Below are 18,652 nucleotides of genomic sequence, written 5' to 3' on the forward strand. Positions count from 1 at the left end.
GGTGATAAATTAAATATTAGTATTGTGAACATTTTATTCCACCCGACTCTAGTTCGACATATGCTCAACGAATTGTGATCCTAAACCGACCAATCAAATGTAAAGTTTCAGGCATCCGCGTCCGCTTCTCGCAAAAAACAAAAATTTTGTTTTTTAGGAAGCATCGCGCTGAACATCTAGGTGCGTGGCGAGGTGCGAGGCTCCAGTATGTTTTGACGCATAACTTTGTACATGTTTGATTCAGCATCGCCGGATGGCGAGGTGAATGGCGCGCATCGCATCGAGATGAAATGCCCCGCACTATGTTTGTACGATAGCCGTGATGCATCCTACGCGCACTTACTCGCCGTTTTAAAACAGTGCGCGTAGGATGCATCGCGGCTAGCATCCTGGCGAGCAGCGCGGCAGCATCTTGGCGAGCATCGCATCGAGATGCCTCACTATGTTTGCGCCCTAAACCAACTCACTGAATAATACACATGGAGAGTAAAAAAATTATTTATTTCCGTTTGTTATAAAATTGCTCAAAACTTTGTTATTTTAAATTCAACCCTACGTATTTTATTTAAAAAATCAAAAGATTAATAAAATAGTTTTTCAATGATATACAGGGTGTCCGAATTGTATTCCGGAAACTTCGGCAGCATATTCTGCAGATAAAAATAAGTGAAGAAGTTCGTATAAATATATGCCATTAAATGCTTAGTTTCGGAGATACAGGGTGTAGAAGTTTCATTTTTATTTTGATTTTTTCCAAATTCATTTTGAAGTAACGTAAATATTTTGATGAAAATTGGTGACTAGGAGTTCTTTAACATGAGAAATTTGATTTTGATATCAATATGACTCTTGTTTGTAGGGGGCGCCACGTCCGTACCTGTATAAAACTACTGAGTGAAAAAATATACATTTCTGTGATTTTCTACGTAAAAAATATCACTTGGTAAAAATCGCTGCGAGCAACCGTTCTCAAGATATTTAGAATAGAAATAGTCAATACATGTCATTATTGACAAAAAATAAAAGTGTTGGGTAGATAAATTATTTGACCGAAATGATAAATTTGGGAACTTTTTTTTTTTTTAATTTATCATAAATTTTTCTTCGAAAAAATGATGATAAAACAGTTCCTGTTGAACTTTTGACACAAAAACATTTCAGATTTATGATTTCAGTCTAATAACTATTTAGTCAACATATTTAATTTATGTCAATGATGACAGGTATTGATAATTTCGATTCAAAATATCTCGAGAACCATTACTCGTAGCGATTTTAACCAAGAGATTTTTTTTACGTAAAAAAACTCATAAATGCATATTTTTTATATAGTCCCATTTCAAAAATCCTCCATAGTCTCATTTCAAAAATTTAGTTACAATGACAATTTTAGAAATTTAGCAAGTAAAGTCTAATTGATACTTATAAAGTTTGAATATTTGTCATGGTAACGGTATTCTTTAAACAAAACAATTACATACAGGGTCCGGCAATAGTGCGTCGGGCATTTGTAGCTCCTACAATAAAAAATTTGAGAATGTTGTTTAAGTACAAACCTAAAGTAAGTTCCAGGATGTATTTCCGGAAAATAGTTTAACTTCTATAGGGTGGCTCAAAAAAGTGTGAGTGGACCTGGATTATTTTTTTAAATGGAACACCCTGTATATTATTGCATTTTTGGCTTTCTTTCCGATCACTTTACATAAGCCTAAGATATGTATAAATACATTTCGATAGTTTCAGAGATATTAAAAAATAAATCAAAAATATATATTTTTCACTTCTTAAAAAATATATAAAATACAAGAACTGTTCTGAAATCAAAACTATATTAGATATTTACTTCTGATGGTCTGCTCTTACTTTGCTATAAATATGATAATCGTAAATCATACATGATGTTCAATATTTTACGCCAAACTTTCAACAATATAAAATAATATTTCTTCGTTTTTTTTTTAAATGGAACACCCTGTATATTATTTTTTTATTAAATAGAGAATTAAAAAATGAACATTTTTTGTATTTAAAGTATTTCAAATTTTTTAATAGTTTTCCGGATACACACAGTATGATTTAATTAACGCTTATTCATGATCATATTTTTATCAATTTTACACATGTTTTACACATCACCGTTTCTCCATAGACGTCTAAGTGCCTTGAATTACATATATAGAGCATAGAACTAATGAGTAAGGCACTGAAAACTCTATTGCATATTTATATTGAAAACTGTATTCAGAATAGGATATATGGAAATTTAGACTGGATATACGCGATGGGCGGCTGGTGTTGATAAGAAACACAAGAAAACGCAAGTTTTTACGCGTTTGGTTTGCAGATAAAAATAAGTAAAAAAATGTATAAAAATGTATGTCCCCGTTTGGAAGACACTGGGTGTTGAAATATAATTTTTATTTAGTTTCTACAAATATTTTCTGACCTAACTTCGATATCTAGATGAAAATTGGTATATAGATATTTTCTTACATAAGAAATTCGATTCCGATGTTAGTAAAAACTCCCACTTATAGGGGGCGCTACCTATATTGAAAGCATATAAAACTGTATTAAAGTGTTAGGTATAATTTTTCACACTATGATTAAACTACCGAGAGAAAAAATATAAATTTCCGCCGTTTTTTTACCTTAAAGGTATCTTGATGAAAGTCAATCAATACATGTCATTGTTGACGAAAAATAAACATGTTGACTCGATAGATAGTCTGACAATAAATTTAGATTTTTTTGTGTCAAAGCTTGAACAGAAACTGTTTTATCATAAATGTTTCCCAAAAGAGTTATGATTAATTTAAAAAGATCAAATATATTGATTATTTTGATTTCAACAAATATTTTGAGAACGATTGTCCATAGTGAACTTTTTACGTAAAAAACGGCTGAAATCTATATTTTTCTCTCGGTAACGTTATACAGATACAAACGAAAAATTATTACTCTTCAAAACAGTTCGAAACAATAACTAAAGAATACAAGGACCAATAACTCCCGATACCAAATGGTTACCATGGCTCCAAACAGTGCCGTGGCCACATATTTTTCTTAACTTAGATTATTTATTTATATTTTTCATGTTTTGACTATGCCTATGTTGTATGCTTCTTATTTAGGTGGTATCATACTAATTATTTATAAAAAAGTACTAAAATGTTAATAAAATTTACAAAACTAGTATCGACGTATAGCAATAGTAGAGGATGTCCCAATAAGAGGCTATGAGAAATTGCTGGAAATTATTTTCAAGTTTGTAGAACGACCGCTAGTGGGCGCAACTGCAACAAAAAATAAGAAAATGGAGTTTTTACACCATTTTGCCTAGATGAGGTGTACTATAAGTAATAGCTGTATAATAGTCAGTAAATTTTGAATATTTTTTGTTAGATCCATTTTTCCCTATCTACCAAAATAAAGTGGTGGGGGAAGGTTAGATCTGTTTTATTTAAATGTTAATAACTCTGGACTGGATGATCGAAATCCAACAAGCGGGGGCTCGTTTAAAAGATCGTTTCTTACTCTATATTGTACCATATAAACAACAATAATAGGCGTTTGAACGTAGACGCTAGGGGGCGTTGTTTCACAATTTAACAAACATTGCGCGTTTTTTCAAAAAAAATAAATGCAATAGTATATGCAAATTTAACTGATAGTAAAGACTAGTAAAAGCTTAAAAAGTGAGCGAAAATCGCATCTTGATATCTTCTTTCAAACCGAAGATATTAGCAAAATTATAATAAATACCAAAAAATAAGCCCTTAGTTAACTTATTTTTACAGCACGGTATCAGTAGCCCTCTTGATTATGCCCATTCCAACAAAAAAATAAGATAGAAACAGTTAGTTTATTTTAAAATCGACGAAATACCAGAATACCATAATACCAGAGGTATTAATATCTAATAATTAAGATATTAATAACAGTGAAGAAGAAACGATGATTCAGTGAAGTCATAGTAGGCTTTGGAAAAAAGTTGCTTTTCACGTAATAGTGTAAACGTCAAATTGTTATTAGATCAACATTTTGATAGTCTGAGCAGCGTTTTTTATCTTTTGATTGCTTTTTCAAAATACCAACAACTTCAACTACTGCAAATAATGAAGGTATTTTGAAAAAAGCAATTAAAAGATAAAAAAAACGCGGCTAAGACTATCAAAATGTTGATCTAATAACAGTTTGACGTTTATATTATTACGTGAAAAGCAACTTTTTTCCAAAGCCTACTATGACCTCACCGAATCATCGTTTCTCTTGTGTGTTCACTGTTATTAATATCTTAGTTATTACATATTAATACATCTAGTATTATGGTATTCTGGTATTTCGTCGATTTTAAAATAAATTCACTGTTTCTATCTTATTTTTTAACATTGAAAATGTTTCTGTTATCCTATATAAGGGAGCCCAAATCGAATTAAAATGCTACATTTGCCACACCATGACGTCATATATACAAGGGTATAGGAAATCTCGGCGCAGCGGCGGCAGTCGGCCAGCGCGCGCAAAAACCATTACATCGCTAATTGTTTATTGATATATCTTTATTAGTTTAAAAGCAAAAAATATGGGGTTTGCTTTGATACCTTGTCAAGACATAAGCGAAACTTTTAAATTGTTTCTTTTTTAATTTAGGCTTTCGTTTTCGTTAAATGAAAGTTATATTAAAAAAAATCTATTTTTAAACCAAATTTTCGCATGATTGAAATGATTATTCATGTTTAAAGTTTTTTTTTGGACATAAGCGCTAATGGAAATGTTTTTTTGTAAATAATTATAAAAAATTACTCCCTACGAAGACTTTATTGTGTACTGGATCAAAAAATAACTATTTGTTTTCTCTATGTGGTGGTATTAATATATCGATTTTTGATGATAGTGCCCTTTTACCCGGTCTAATTTTGTACTACTTTCGGAATAAGGGTCCCCATATCATGTACTGTACTTCCATCCCTGAAAAATTCAGCTTGTGACACCAAAGTGAGAGGTAACGTCAAAATAAGCTTTAATCTACCTACATCATAGGTAGGTGTAGGTACTCTAGGTATATTCTACCTAGACAGTAGCTGAACTAGCTGACAGTAGTAATTAATTTGTTATCCGATAAGTAGTTGCCATTATATAAGTTTAATCATCTTATACCTCCTATAACGGTAGGTTTTGGATTTTTCCTGATTGGTTTGTTAAACAAAAATATACTGTGCATATAAATGTCTGTTACACGTTAATTCGTTAAAGAAATATGTTACACACATATTATTTTAATAATAATAGTATAATAGTAATGGCTATATTATGTTATAACATATACATATGTATTGAATGTACTTATTTTAACCAATGCATTGTTTTGTTTTTTTAATCTCACAAATAAGAAATGTTTTATAGTTTTTATTATAAAAAACAGTGATTATACAATTTATTTACACCCCTTACACTGTTTTCTGTAAGGGGTGTAACCAGGAGTATATTTCGTAACCTCTTACGATATAAGAGGGTACAAAGTGTTTTATTACTTAATGCTTTAAATTTAATAATATATTTGTACATAAAATAGAATAGATTAGAAAGTCAATTAATTAATAATGACGTAATTACTAAATAAGTACAAGATTTTCGAGTTTTAATCTCAAATAATAAATTTTTTTACTGGTGTATTTCTGAAGTGTTCATTATTAAAAGTAGATATTCTTCAAGTTATGCGAAGTAATAAGTAATGTTTCCGGTGAGACCGCGTATATGTCACCGGATTCTGGTTAGTATAAAGACTTTTTCTATAGAAAGAGTTTTCTTCTATATTTTCCTTTCAAAATAAGACTAATTTCTTCTTATTCTTTTAAATATTACAGTGTTTCCTAAAATGTTATACTTAATTTTCGCTTAAAATTAAAAAATCACAAATGGAGGAAAATATACGTTATTGAATAAAGTTTATACAAATCATTTTACCATAACAAAAAAGTAAAAACATGTCATGGCAGAAGATATTCAGGTGGCATTTCACACATTTATCTATTAAAATGGAGATTAAAATAATAAACTTGGGTAACATGTTATACACGAGATAGAAAGTTTCAGAATCGATTAATACGCAATACGCTACGCAGTCAACTTATTCCTATGCGCGGATGAGCGTCTTCAAGACTCTTCCTTCGGCCAGGGTCACGATGCCGCCGAAGAGGAATCGGCCTACGTTTGGCTAAACAGGCTGGACACGGTGGAGTACGATATTGGCGAGTCTGAATATTTATAAAAATTTGCAAAGTAAAATATGTTGGAAAAATAATTAATCATACATATATAAAAGCTCAAAGGGTTTTTTGTTGCATCCATCCCGCCGAAACCGCTTTACCAATCTTGATGATTCTTTTTTTTTAAATGAAAGGTATATATGTGTAGATTTGTTATGAAGTATTTTTATAGTGCTTAATGGCTATTTCTTTGTGTAAAACGACTAAATACTAAAATATACCTGAAAAACACCTACACACAATACCTCCAGAAATAAACTATTTGTCATTGTCATTGGTGTGTCAGTTAGATTATATATTACGTTTTTAGATATTTTAGAGTGAGTTCATGCCATAGCTTTAGATACATCTAATATTTATGTATACAAAGGTTCGTTTAAATGACATTAGTGAATTAGCTACACAAAGCGATTTTAGGAAATTCATCCTCTTAGAGAGTAAAATTATGTCGGAACAGTTTGTTGTATGAAAATTCCTTAGTATTTGGTCTAGAAGAATGAAATCCTACAAAAGAATTAGAAGGAATTTTTGAAATTCATCAACCAAATGGGTAAAGTTAGTAAAAATTTATATAAAACTTGGTGACCTCTGGATTATACACATAAAAATTGGCACAAAGGTAAAGCGAATTTATGAAATTTATACCCTTAGGAAGTAGAATAGGGAATGAAAGTTTGCTGTACGAAAATGCAATACTATAACATTATAAACGAGACAGTATAATATTTTATACAAGGGTTTATTTAGTGACATCATAACGAAATATATCTTCCTCAATTATCCTTCAAAGAATAAAATAACCTATAGAGTATTAGTGCTCTTAATAAATAAAAAAGATGAAAAATAAAAACATCTATACTCACTAGCTCTCTATAAAGAAGTAAAAAATAATTTAAATCAATGCATGAACGATTCGAGGTGTAACGCGAACGTAGTCGCCAGAAAAAAGCTAGTAATTTATTAAATTATTTTATTTAGATCATTAATTTTCATTGAAAAGGAATTTTTGTAATTCGCCACTATATTAGTTAAAAACTAAGAAACTCATATCAAATTTAAGTTTTGAGATTTTGACTTATACTTTTTTACAAAATCTGAACACATTTTAAAAAGAAAAAAAGTTTTTGATAATATTTGTGTAGATTGACTACAAGTTGTATAACATAAATTTCTACGCCCGGTCTACCTAGTGGACTGCAGCATCGCCTTGTGGTGCAAACGTGGGCCTGTTAATCTGTAACGTGACGCACAACAGCCAAGAAAAACAGAAGCGTGGCTAAGAATTTAGTAATTTAAAAAAAAGTCTTTTAGATACAGTAGTAGGTATTAAAAAGTTTGTGTTTAAATGGGGTTTGCCTTTAACAGTTAAAGATTATATCGTAAAGTGTAACTTTCCGTAAGAATTCTTTATCTGTCATTGATCATGATCTGTCATCATGTTAACCTGATGTTTTGTATGTTATTTTGTTTTTTCGAGGTTTTTTGCTTGCTTGTTTTACGGATAGGTGCGATTGCATAATTATTATTGATAATGTTTTATTTAATTTTAACATTACTGCTTTTTCAGTGAATCTTTAAATCTGTTGTTTTTTGTTAAGTTCGTTATTTAAACATATGTATGTAATACACTCATATTAACACTAATCATATTTTTACGTTTTTATTCATCATTTTCAATGCCCCCCCCCCGGTTGCATCTTTGTAAAGGACTGTGAATTTTTTGTTAGAATGAGCATAATCAAGAGGGCTACTGATACCGTATTGTAAAAATAAGGTAATTAAGGGCTTATTTTTTGGTATTTATTATAATTTTGCTAATATCTTCGGTTTGAAAGAAGATATCAAGATACGGTTCGCTGACTTTTTAAGATTTTACTACTCTTTACTATCAGCTAAAATTACCTATACTCTCATATTTAATTTTTTTGAAAAAACGCGCTATGTTTGTTAAAATGCAAGAAAGTGCCCCCTAGCGTCTACGTTCAAAACCTTATTATTATTATTTTTATGGTATAACATAGAGTAAGAAACGCTCTTTTAAACGAGCCCTCGTTTGTTGGATTCTGATCATCCAGTCCGGAGTTATCAACATTTATATAAAGATAGATCTAACCTTCCCCCACCACTTTATTTTGGTAGATAGGGGAAAATAAATCTAACAAAAAATATTCAAAATTTACTGAAGATTATGAAGCTATTATTTATAGTACCCATTATCTAGTTAAAATTCTATAAAAATTCTATTTTCTTATTTTCCGTAGCAGTTGCGCCCCCTAGCGGCCGTTTTACAAACTTGAAAATAATTTCCAGCAATTTCTCATAGCCCCTTTAGTTATAAATATTTTTTTCCGTAAGCCCTATGGCTAATACTTTCCGAGATACAGCCGAGAGCTATTCTTAGTGGGACACCCGGTATATATCACGTACGTATACCCAAGTAGCATTTTCACGACTTGCGACCACATGTTTACTAAACACAACGTTGGATTAGTTACAAAAAATAGTTAGCTCCCTATCTTAGGTATTAAAATAAATTTTAACGTTTTTATAACGTTGTGCCGACGTTGGACTTGTACTACAGCAAAGTAGAAGCTTCTGCGACGTCGAATAAACGTTGTCTTCTTACCTTTTTTGCTTAAGTGAACTTTAGAACGTAGCTACAACGTTGGACAATATAGAGTTTTCCGACGTCAGTTTCAGGACCTATTCCAACGTTATGCAAACGTCGTCTGTTTTACTAATTCCAACGTTGTTTAGATTTCCTTATTCTTACGTTGGTAGGACGTCGGGTCACTACCTTTTTGCAACTGTATTGAACCATAACCTTAAATCTTAAATTTTCACTTCATTGTACTGTTCAGTCAGACAGTTCAGTGCTGTTTTTGTTTTTATAAAAAAAAAATAATTAAAATGGGACATAAGAAAGGTACATATAAAACTAAATTTAAATATACATCGACATATATTACCGATAGTTTATCCACTCCCTCGTTTATTTAGATTATAGGGCGGCACAAAAGCTAGACTCTAGGATGACTAAATTAGGCAATCTTGCGACTAGTATACTACCTGTTAAGGCCGAACTGCGACTTTATTAGACCAGTATGCGACTACTCGAACTACTCCATCTTAATCTCCAAAACAACAAAGTGCAAGCCGCCATGTTGTTAAATAAGAAAATGTTTCGTTTCTAAAATAGCAATTCCTGCTTTTGAATACATTAACTTGAAATATTTGACCCTAAAAACACGCGGAAACAATTTTTCGACTGCGAATGAATTATTCTCATTTTACTAAAAAAAATTCAAGCACATTTTTAAAACTTCTTTAATTTTAAGGCCCATTAGTATTTTTCAAAGTAGAAACAATACATTTATCAATAAAGTTGTTTGCGTTTAACTTTTTGCCTTGGGTAACGAGTTACAGAGTCGGTTAAAGTGTTTCAATAATTATGATCTTCAAACATCCTCCACACTTAAATACTTTTGTTTTGTTTTCCTTCACTGCCATCTGACATATGTCTCTAACTAAACCATAAAAAATAATATTTTTACTATAATTATCCCAATTTAGGATAAAACGCGACCTAGACGCCATATTAGTTTTGTATTTCTGTGAATTAGGATTTTAAACAACGTTGCAGATTGTACTAAATTAGGCTTCTAGCCAACGTCGGCATCCAACGTCGTTTCGACCCAAAAATTATTCTCCAAACTAGTGCAGACTAGGGTTGGCACGAGGTTGTGCCGACGTTGCGCCCCGACGTTTGGTCGCGTGACACAACGTTGTCCCGACGTCCAAATGCTGCTTGGGTATCAGAAAAATAATTATTAAATTCAATAAGAAAACGCTAAAAACGAGTGTACTGTTCGTTTGCCTATGAGACGTAACTCCTTAGTCTTTCTTATCGTTGCGGCTTTTACACTTGAAAGCTGAACATATTACCACTGCAATAAAGTTTATACAAACTTCACTACATACAACAAGCTACTAAAATTCACTAAAATTATCGCTGTTGACGAGCTGCTGACATCATCATCCGTAGTCTCCAAAATGATGGCGTCTAACAACACAAATTCTGCTCCAGCCCGTATATGGGCGTTACGCGTCCTTGTATTCTTTAGTAATTATTCAAAACATGTAGGTGACGCCCTTTACAAGTGTGATTCATACTAACATCGGAATCGAATTTCTTATGTCAAAAAAATCCAGACATAATTTTTTATCTAAATATTTAGGCTAGTTCGGAAGATATTTTAAAAAAATTATAAAAATGAAATTTTACACCTTGTATTTTCGAAACGACGCATTTTTGGACTACATTTATACGAACATTTTTATCTGCAGAATATGTTGCCGACGTTTTCCCACTACAATTCGGACAACCTTGTATATTGAAAAATCAAAATTTTCGTCGGACATATATTCTTTCTTTCTTAAAAAAGTTTCATTAGCATTAATACTTAGGTGGTAGTCCCATTCACCAGAAAGCGAAGTCTGAAAAACTTAAAAAAATTCATCTAGGTGGAAAGGAAATACTGCCATCACTTGAAATCAAATATCTGTGAATAACCCTAGACAGTAAACTTCTCTGGGACATATTAAGAACATTACTAGCAAAGCCACAAAGGCTCTCATGATATGTAGAAGACTGGCAGGAAATAGATGGGGCTTCGAATAAGACCCATGATTACTTATGGAGCAGTTGATTGGTACACAAAACTAGAGCAACGTACAGCAAGGCAAACACAAAGTACAGAGAACATCTCTAACACAAAGTACAGAGAATGGCATACATGTGCTGCTTGAAGAGATATTTATATTTTTCATGTTTTGACTACGCCTAACCTAACCAACAGTACCAATGGAGTTCATACTAGACCTAAGACCACTGCACATTGTCGTCAGTATTTATACCATGACAATGATTAGAATGGTCATTGACGGAAACAGTACTGGGAGAATTTACAGGTGGATGACGAAGAATCTACGACTTTAAGAAGCCCCTCACTGTGGTATTGAGTAATAAAAATGATTTGTGGAAGAAACGTTTGCTCAGCATGTGTAAAAGACCATACCATACGTGGTATACTGATACTTCCAAAACCAAAGCAGGGACAGGGATAGGAGTATTTAGGCCGAAAACCAAATACTCCGAAACAATGGGCACCGACCCCAGCATCATTCAGGCAGAAATCTACGCTATCGAAAGATGCGTACAATTTATCTTAGATAGGAACTATCGAAAACAGGAAATAGCCATCTTATCCGATAGTCAGGCATCACTAAACGCGATCATCTCAGTAACCATCAATTCGAAGTTAGTCAAAGAATGCCTAGAGAAGCTGTACAAATTAGGCAAAGAAAATAAAGTCCTGCCACTCTGAGGCCCGCTTACCAAAGGATAAAAGTCAATGAAAAAGTAAATGATCTAGTAGAAAAATAGCAAACACTCCCACTAATTGGATCAGAACCGTTCTGTTTTCCAAGCGAAAACCAACTAAAGACGGAACTGAGGAACCTAGAAGACTCCATCCGTAACCTGGAGTGATAGTCCTCCAACGGTCTAAGACACTCGCAAAAGTTCCTCAGAACTTACGACCGAATAACCGATTGAAAAATCAAAGATTTTCCTTGATTTAAGTAAAAACAATCTTGAGATTGTTCACGGGGTTTCTAAAGAACACTGTCTCCTCAACGAACACTTCAGTAGGTTCAAGCTGAGGAACAACGGCGAATGCAGATTCTGTGGGGAAAATGGGAAAACACCAGAACCCCTTATCACTGAGTGCGCCGAGACGACGACCGTTCCTGTCATGAATTTTTGTACAGCTAATGTCGAGATCAACCGAGTTTTGGTCTCGGTCTCAGTCATTCTGTAGATTGTGTTGGTTTCTATTAGTGATGTGTCGGTATTTGAGTAACGCGATTTCGGAGCGGTATTTTTTTGTAACGCCGTGTCGCGCTCCATAACGAATGGGGAACCTGTTACTGAAGAACAACGATCATAATGACGACAAAATTATAAATTATTTATAATTTGCAAATAAATTATTTATAATCGTAAAGAAAAAAAAAGGGAAAAACGAGTGTTGTAAGTGTGTTTGATTTAATAGTTTAATTCAATTACAATAATTCAGATTTAGCATTATTATTCAAATTATAATTTGTAATAGCTTAGGTATGGTTAAGTTCAAAAAAATACAAGGTGATTTTTAAACACTCGGGTAACGGGACTTACGGTCAAGGTAATACCACTAAATTTTTATTGCAGCCCTAAAAAAAATTGTTTATACCTTTATAAAATATTTTGATGTAAACAGCGCATCCTTGCCGGTTTGTATTGCAATTTTTATATATCTTCAATCAAAGTAATCAAAGTAATTTAAAAATTTTTCATCATACATTCTTAACACCGAATAAAGTTTTTGGAACTGGCTTTCATTTTTATGTTCTATTATTGGATGAACCCAATAAATTCTTTTTCTGCGGTTTTGCCTTCTTTTGCGAAGCAAAAGCCACAACAGTGCTTCTTCTTCAAAATTAATTTTTGACTGAATCAAAAATTTAGTTGTGGTTCGGGTGTCGTCCATCAACTCACACGGGCGACTTCTCGACGACATATTTGTCGCGCAGTTGTGGTTGTAACGTCGTCGATAGCTGTGACTGCTTAAACACCGTTTTGTCGTTGGAAAGTGGTCCGTGTGAGCGTAGCCCTACTTCGTTCCAGCAGTCGCTGGAGCGCATCTAGGGTTTCGTTTTCGCCTATAGCGATTGGGTCGGTTACTATTGGCGTTAGTGCTCCCGTCGCCGTCGCTACGTTACTTTTCAAATAGCGGTTTGGTTTGGTTTGGTTTTGTTTGGTTTGGTTTTGTTTGGTTTGGTTTGGTTTGGTTTTGTTTGGTTTGGTTTTGTTTGGTTTGGTTTGGTTTGGGTATAAAATAGCATTGGTATAAAATAGCATTGTTTCAAAGATGAAACGTAAAAGCAAACAAAATAAAATGAAAATTTTATTTGCTTTTATACATTTATATAAGTTTTATTGTTTATATCTATTTTTAAGGTCTGATGATGGCTGGAATTGCCGAAACCGGTCACCAATAAAGAATTTTTTTGACAGCGGTTTGTGGGACTAGGTAAGTAGTATAAAATAAAAGTAGGTACCAATGCCAGAAATGCTACATAAGCGAGGACCGCGACACGAAGTTGGAACCTCGATTACAAAATCGCGGTATTTTTCTGGAACGGTCGCTATTGTAACACGACTCATGTGGAACCGGTATTCCCATCACTAGTTTCTATTTCTTCGTCTTGCTAGGTCAGCATACATACATAATGTGGTATATATTGATACTTTTTTTGAACTCATTTTCTATGATCTTTAAGTATATTTGTGAATTGTAATCGATGACTTGTAAATTTGTAGGTATATCTAATTACTCATAATTATAAGCAAAATGTAATCACTGCAGCAAATTTTTATATCTAGTACATTTTTTCGCTATGTATAATTAATAATTGATCCGCCATTTTGAGGGTCTGGTATATTGGATTAAAATCCAAACATGTATATTTAGTTAGTTTATAATTCAAAGGTTTGTTTCTCACATGCAAGTTAGATAAAAGCTTGCAATACAGAAAATGTCATAATTATGCATACTCTATATTTTGGCTTAAAAATGTTAAAGTACTATTTAAACACATTATTTGCTTATTTCAACGTAGTTACATGGCCAAGAAAAAAGGTCTAGGTAAAAAGAAAAGGACCAAACATAAAGTATACAGACTAGATCAAAGGGAAACTTAAATCTAGTCCTTTTTATGAAGGGTCGATTCTAGTAAAAATTCAAAACATTTTTATATAATATATTCTATTTATGATTGGTATGACACCTGTTATTATACTTTCGAGTTTCGATGGTAAAAAATAAAGTTTCTTTTTGATCTGCCCTGTATAATCTTTTTTTTCTTCCTCTACAATGTGTGAAAACTATACTAATTACCCTACTGTAATTACCATTAATATTTTAAATGCATTATTTAATATTAAGACATTAAATAAGCTCATGAATAGGAACTTCGCTTTTTAGTTAACTCGGATATTTTAACATTTCTGAAAACAATATTTTCTAATTGATAAAACGTAAAAAGTTGTTAGACGTGACAACCCTGTTGAAACTGGTCGTTCATCTGGACGCACCTATGTACGCAATATATTCTACCACCCAACGGCCAGGTCGCTACACCTGGCCGTCATGTCAGTGCGTTTGAGCTCTAAAACTATGCATTTCCATACATGTTTATAGAAACTTTTTTTCATATTTTTTGATAAAAAATCAATGAGTACTTGTACTTAAAATTAAACTTTCGAGAAATCAATGGACTTAATATTAAACTTTTGCAACCTTTAAAAAACTTTTAATAATATTAAGATTTTTTAAAGGTTGCTATTACTTGGATCAAGGCAAATTAATAAAATTGCGTTTATCTCATCAAGGAGGCAGAAATCGACAAAATATTAAGAAAAAACTTTTAATCGGCATTAAACTGCTTACATTATTTCGCTAACGAGAGAAAAAAATTCAGGGGCGTTTATGTATTTTTTAGAAAAATATTCCAATAGTAACCCATATACACGTCACTGGTGAATATGTCGACATTTTTTTCGCTGTAAAATATGTTTCGCATTTATAGTAACTTTTACTCTCAAAATTTCACTCGAGACGCTAAAATTGAAACATGCTTTTTGAAACACCATGTATATGCATATAAAATTGGCTTGAATAACTTTGGTATTATACAGGGTGTCCCAGAAATAAGTGCAAGTATTTTAACTGGTAGCATATTTCGGCCTCAGTTACAAGCCTATGGGGTAATTTTTGCGAAAAAAAATTTTGAAAATATGAATATGAAAAAATTTTAGAATTTTTTTTAGTTTTAAGTTAAAAAACATAATTTCTTGATAATATGGCAACATAGGTAGTAGCTTAAATATACATGAAAGAAAATCCAGAAAAGATCCAGTAGTGGTTCTCAAGATTTTAGCAAAACTACTTTTTTTGGAAATATTCAAAGTAAAATAACTCGGATATTTTGGACTTATTTGAAAAACGCTAAAGAGAAAAAATGTTTCTTTTGACCAGATCTACCACCCCTTGAAATACTTGCACTTATTTCTGGGACACCCTGTATAAAAAGAAAATATTAGCAGTTTAAGCAAAAAAATATTTGAATAGGAAATTATTATGTATATTAACAAAAAAAATCAAGAATTTATCATTATGTATAAATATTATTTCAATACTATATCTAATATTTGGTCATTTTTTATTTTTTTTGTTTATTTTAAATTTCTACACGTTGGTTTCCTTCGTGAAAATTTAGAACCCATTTAGGAAGTCGTGGAAATATTACATTTCCTGTTAATTTCGATCAGCGTACCTACTAATAGAAAGTTGTTATGTTTGATAATTTGTTTATATCTGACACAGAAAATAATTTTTAACTTAAAAGTAAGTAACAAAATCAGCTGTCAGTGCTATAAATACTTTTAATGCATTACCACTCAATATAAAATCTTTGTCATGTAAAAAAGCTCTAAAGAAAAAAATATTAAGTTGGTTGAAACAAGGATAATTTCAAAAATACTCAATAGATTAAGATATAATGTAGTATGTTGTATTATAAGATTAGTAATAAGTAAATTTTCTCTTTTATGTTAATTAAGTTTTAATTATTATATTTAGTTTTTGTTGTATCCAGTCCGCTTACAGAGACTGTCTCTCTGCGGTTTTGCAAGACTATGTAATAATATGTATTGTAAAATTTACTGGTAATAAATAAATAAATAATAAAACAACTAAAAATTTTCATATTTAACAACATAATTACTAAACTATTTTTTAATATAATCCTTTGACGAGTAAAAATGTAAATTCACGACTAAATTATATGAAAGATATAGAAGCGAAAATTTTAATTATTCTAAAAGAATGTTAAACGCGCGATAAAATGTAGAGGACAGCATTTTATTTTAACCTTAAATTTTTACTTATAAAATATACACTACATAAAATATTCTGTGTTATACCGCGTTACACTCACCATATTCACTTCCGAAATTGCATCAAAGCTAGCTATAGTTAAATCCATTCCCACTAGCAAAGGATCCCCTAAAATAGAAAAGCAAATCAATCGAAATTCATTCTGCTTGAAACTTGTTTAACGAACTTTGAATTTCCATTATCTAAGACATTTCCCATCCAACAAAAATAAGACCTTTATTTTCAATTTCAATTAGATTAAGATGTACCAGTGGATAAATTAACATTTCTTTTGGTATTCTTTAAAATCAGTTAAAATAATTTAATTTGCATTGGAATTGTCGGTCAGAGAAAAACTTAATAATATTAAAAGAATTGAGTAATTAATATAAAAATAGCACTATACTAAAGTATATGTTTAATATAGAAAATGTTAAATGTGAAAAAACAATCTTATTCATAAAGTAAGATAGTAGGTTTATAAACAATTTCTATACATAGATATTGTAAACAAATACTAATCTTTTAAATATAAGGGTGAATAAATTAATCTATTTATAATTTATTCAGATTTTGAAAACCAGTTATTATTAGGATTTTGCAAGTCCGAATCGCCATTTTAAAATACGAGTAGAAGCGAAAAAAAATGTCACATTTTTTAATTTTAAAAAAGTTAAAACTGTTATGACAGAAGCAAGATTTGCTATACAATATGTCCCTGGATTGTCTTAACAAGAGAATATTTTTTTTATTATTCACATTTTTATAAAAATTTTGGCTTGTTTTAAAATGGTTAATCGCATTTATACTTTTCCAAATTTCCATACCATTTTCGAGAAAATTAAGAAAAACATGAAAGTATGGTTGAATTATGAAGTCCTAAAAATTAAAACGCGTTTCTATGGTAATATACTTTGTTTCCATTTTTTGGTAGATTGTTATTTACGTTAACGTAATGTTTTTGTTGTTTTGAAATGTTAAAGAAGCACAAAATTTATTTAGTTCAATGCTACGGAAAGGGTTATGATAGTTATAGGAAAATATAATACTTTAACAACAGCAAAAAATATGACATTATCCAAAATTAAAAATAACCATCAAAGAATGAAATCGAATTAATCTTACTATAGAAATACCTTTTGATTTTTAGGACTTGATTTCAACCATATTTTTATGTTTTTTTTTAATTTTCTCTAAAACGTTATAAAAATTTTGAACAATATAAACAGGATTAACCATTTTAGAACAGCAAAATTTTTTGAAGAATGCATTTTTCTTAAAATATAAATAACAAAAAAGTGTAAAGACAATCCGAGGACATACTGTAGATAAGCTAAGTGTTTTTTTTTCTCTATAAACAGCCATATTAAATAATTTCCTGATATGCTAGATATTTTATAGAAGACAATAAATAACAATAAAAAATATTACTTTATGTACCTCCAAAATCTGGTCTAAGTCTAATATCATAACCTTCCAGAAGTTTTGCAATAATATGTGTAACATTATTTAGTCTTTCAGATGGCATATTCACTTGAGCTCTAAAAATTAAATTCTAAATTTAAATTTAAAATTTAAAATCACTAATGCAAGAATTATTAATACTTATGATATTAATTATGTTACTTACTCAACATATATGTTTGACAGTAAAACTGAAATCACTATAAAATTCGTTTTCCTGAATTCCATTTTTGAATACTTGTACGTCATACACTCGCAGATTATGCCTAACGTTTTTTTATGGAAACAAATTTAAATTTATATTTTTGAAATAATAAGCACTTAAGTTTTAAAGATAGAGGCGATGAAGAATTAAAATTAAAATATATATCTCAGTTTAGTTAAAAGTACTACTGTTGATGTATCTGGAATTTTTATTGCGATTTTGAATGAGCGAAACTGTTGTCGCTTATTCTTTCAGTTTCATTCTGGCAACTGCAAAGGGAGTAAGGGCGCTTGCGTCTAAACTAAATTTCAAGCGAGCCGGATAACGTTTTGATCTTGTTATAAAAGCATACACGGCGAACAACTTAATTTTACATTTTCAATTCGCTTTTTATTTAAAATCTTCGGTATTAATAGAAAGATGCTGTTGTGTACTTTAAGGCGCACTGTTTTATTACTGCAAAAGATCATTACAGAAAAATATGCATGTGTTATTTTTTTTAAATATAACCTTACCGCGTTAGTACAGCATAGATTAAAGAATAGTCATAACCTTTATTTTCACAGCAAGGCCATTTAACAAACGGAATAAAATTATAAATAATGGTTAATTGCAGAGATAATCGAACCCTACACCCCTAAACGTTATAGCTTTTGCAGAGGATGCGACTG

The 18,652-nt window shown here is 31.1% G+C and overlaps 1 protein-coding gene across 1 annotated transcript in view; it reads right to left on the reverse strand.

The window, feature by feature from the left end:
- LOC115878989 (gamma-aminobutyric acid receptor subunit beta-like) overlaps positions 1–16,421 on the reverse strand; it is a 95,508-nt gene extending 79,087 nt beyond the window's left edge. Inside the window, exon 1 of the mRNA XM_030895608.1 lies at positions 16,374–16,421. Within this exon, the coding sequence (XP_030751468.1) occupies positions 16,374–16,421 (48 nt within the window). The remainder of the gene's footprint in view (positions 1–16,373) is intronic.
- Between the last annotated feature and the right edge of the window lie 2,231 nt (positions 16,422–18,652).

The sequence above is a fragment of the Sitophilus oryzae genome, unplaced genomic scaffold, assembly GCF_002938485.1.
Source record: "Sitophilus oryzae breed Bouriz unplaced genomic scaffold, Soryzae_2.0 scaffold_1063_pilon_pilon, whole genome shotgun sequence".
NCBI lineage: Eukaryota > Metazoa > Arthropoda > Insecta > Coleoptera > Curculionidae > Sitophilus > Sitophilus oryzae.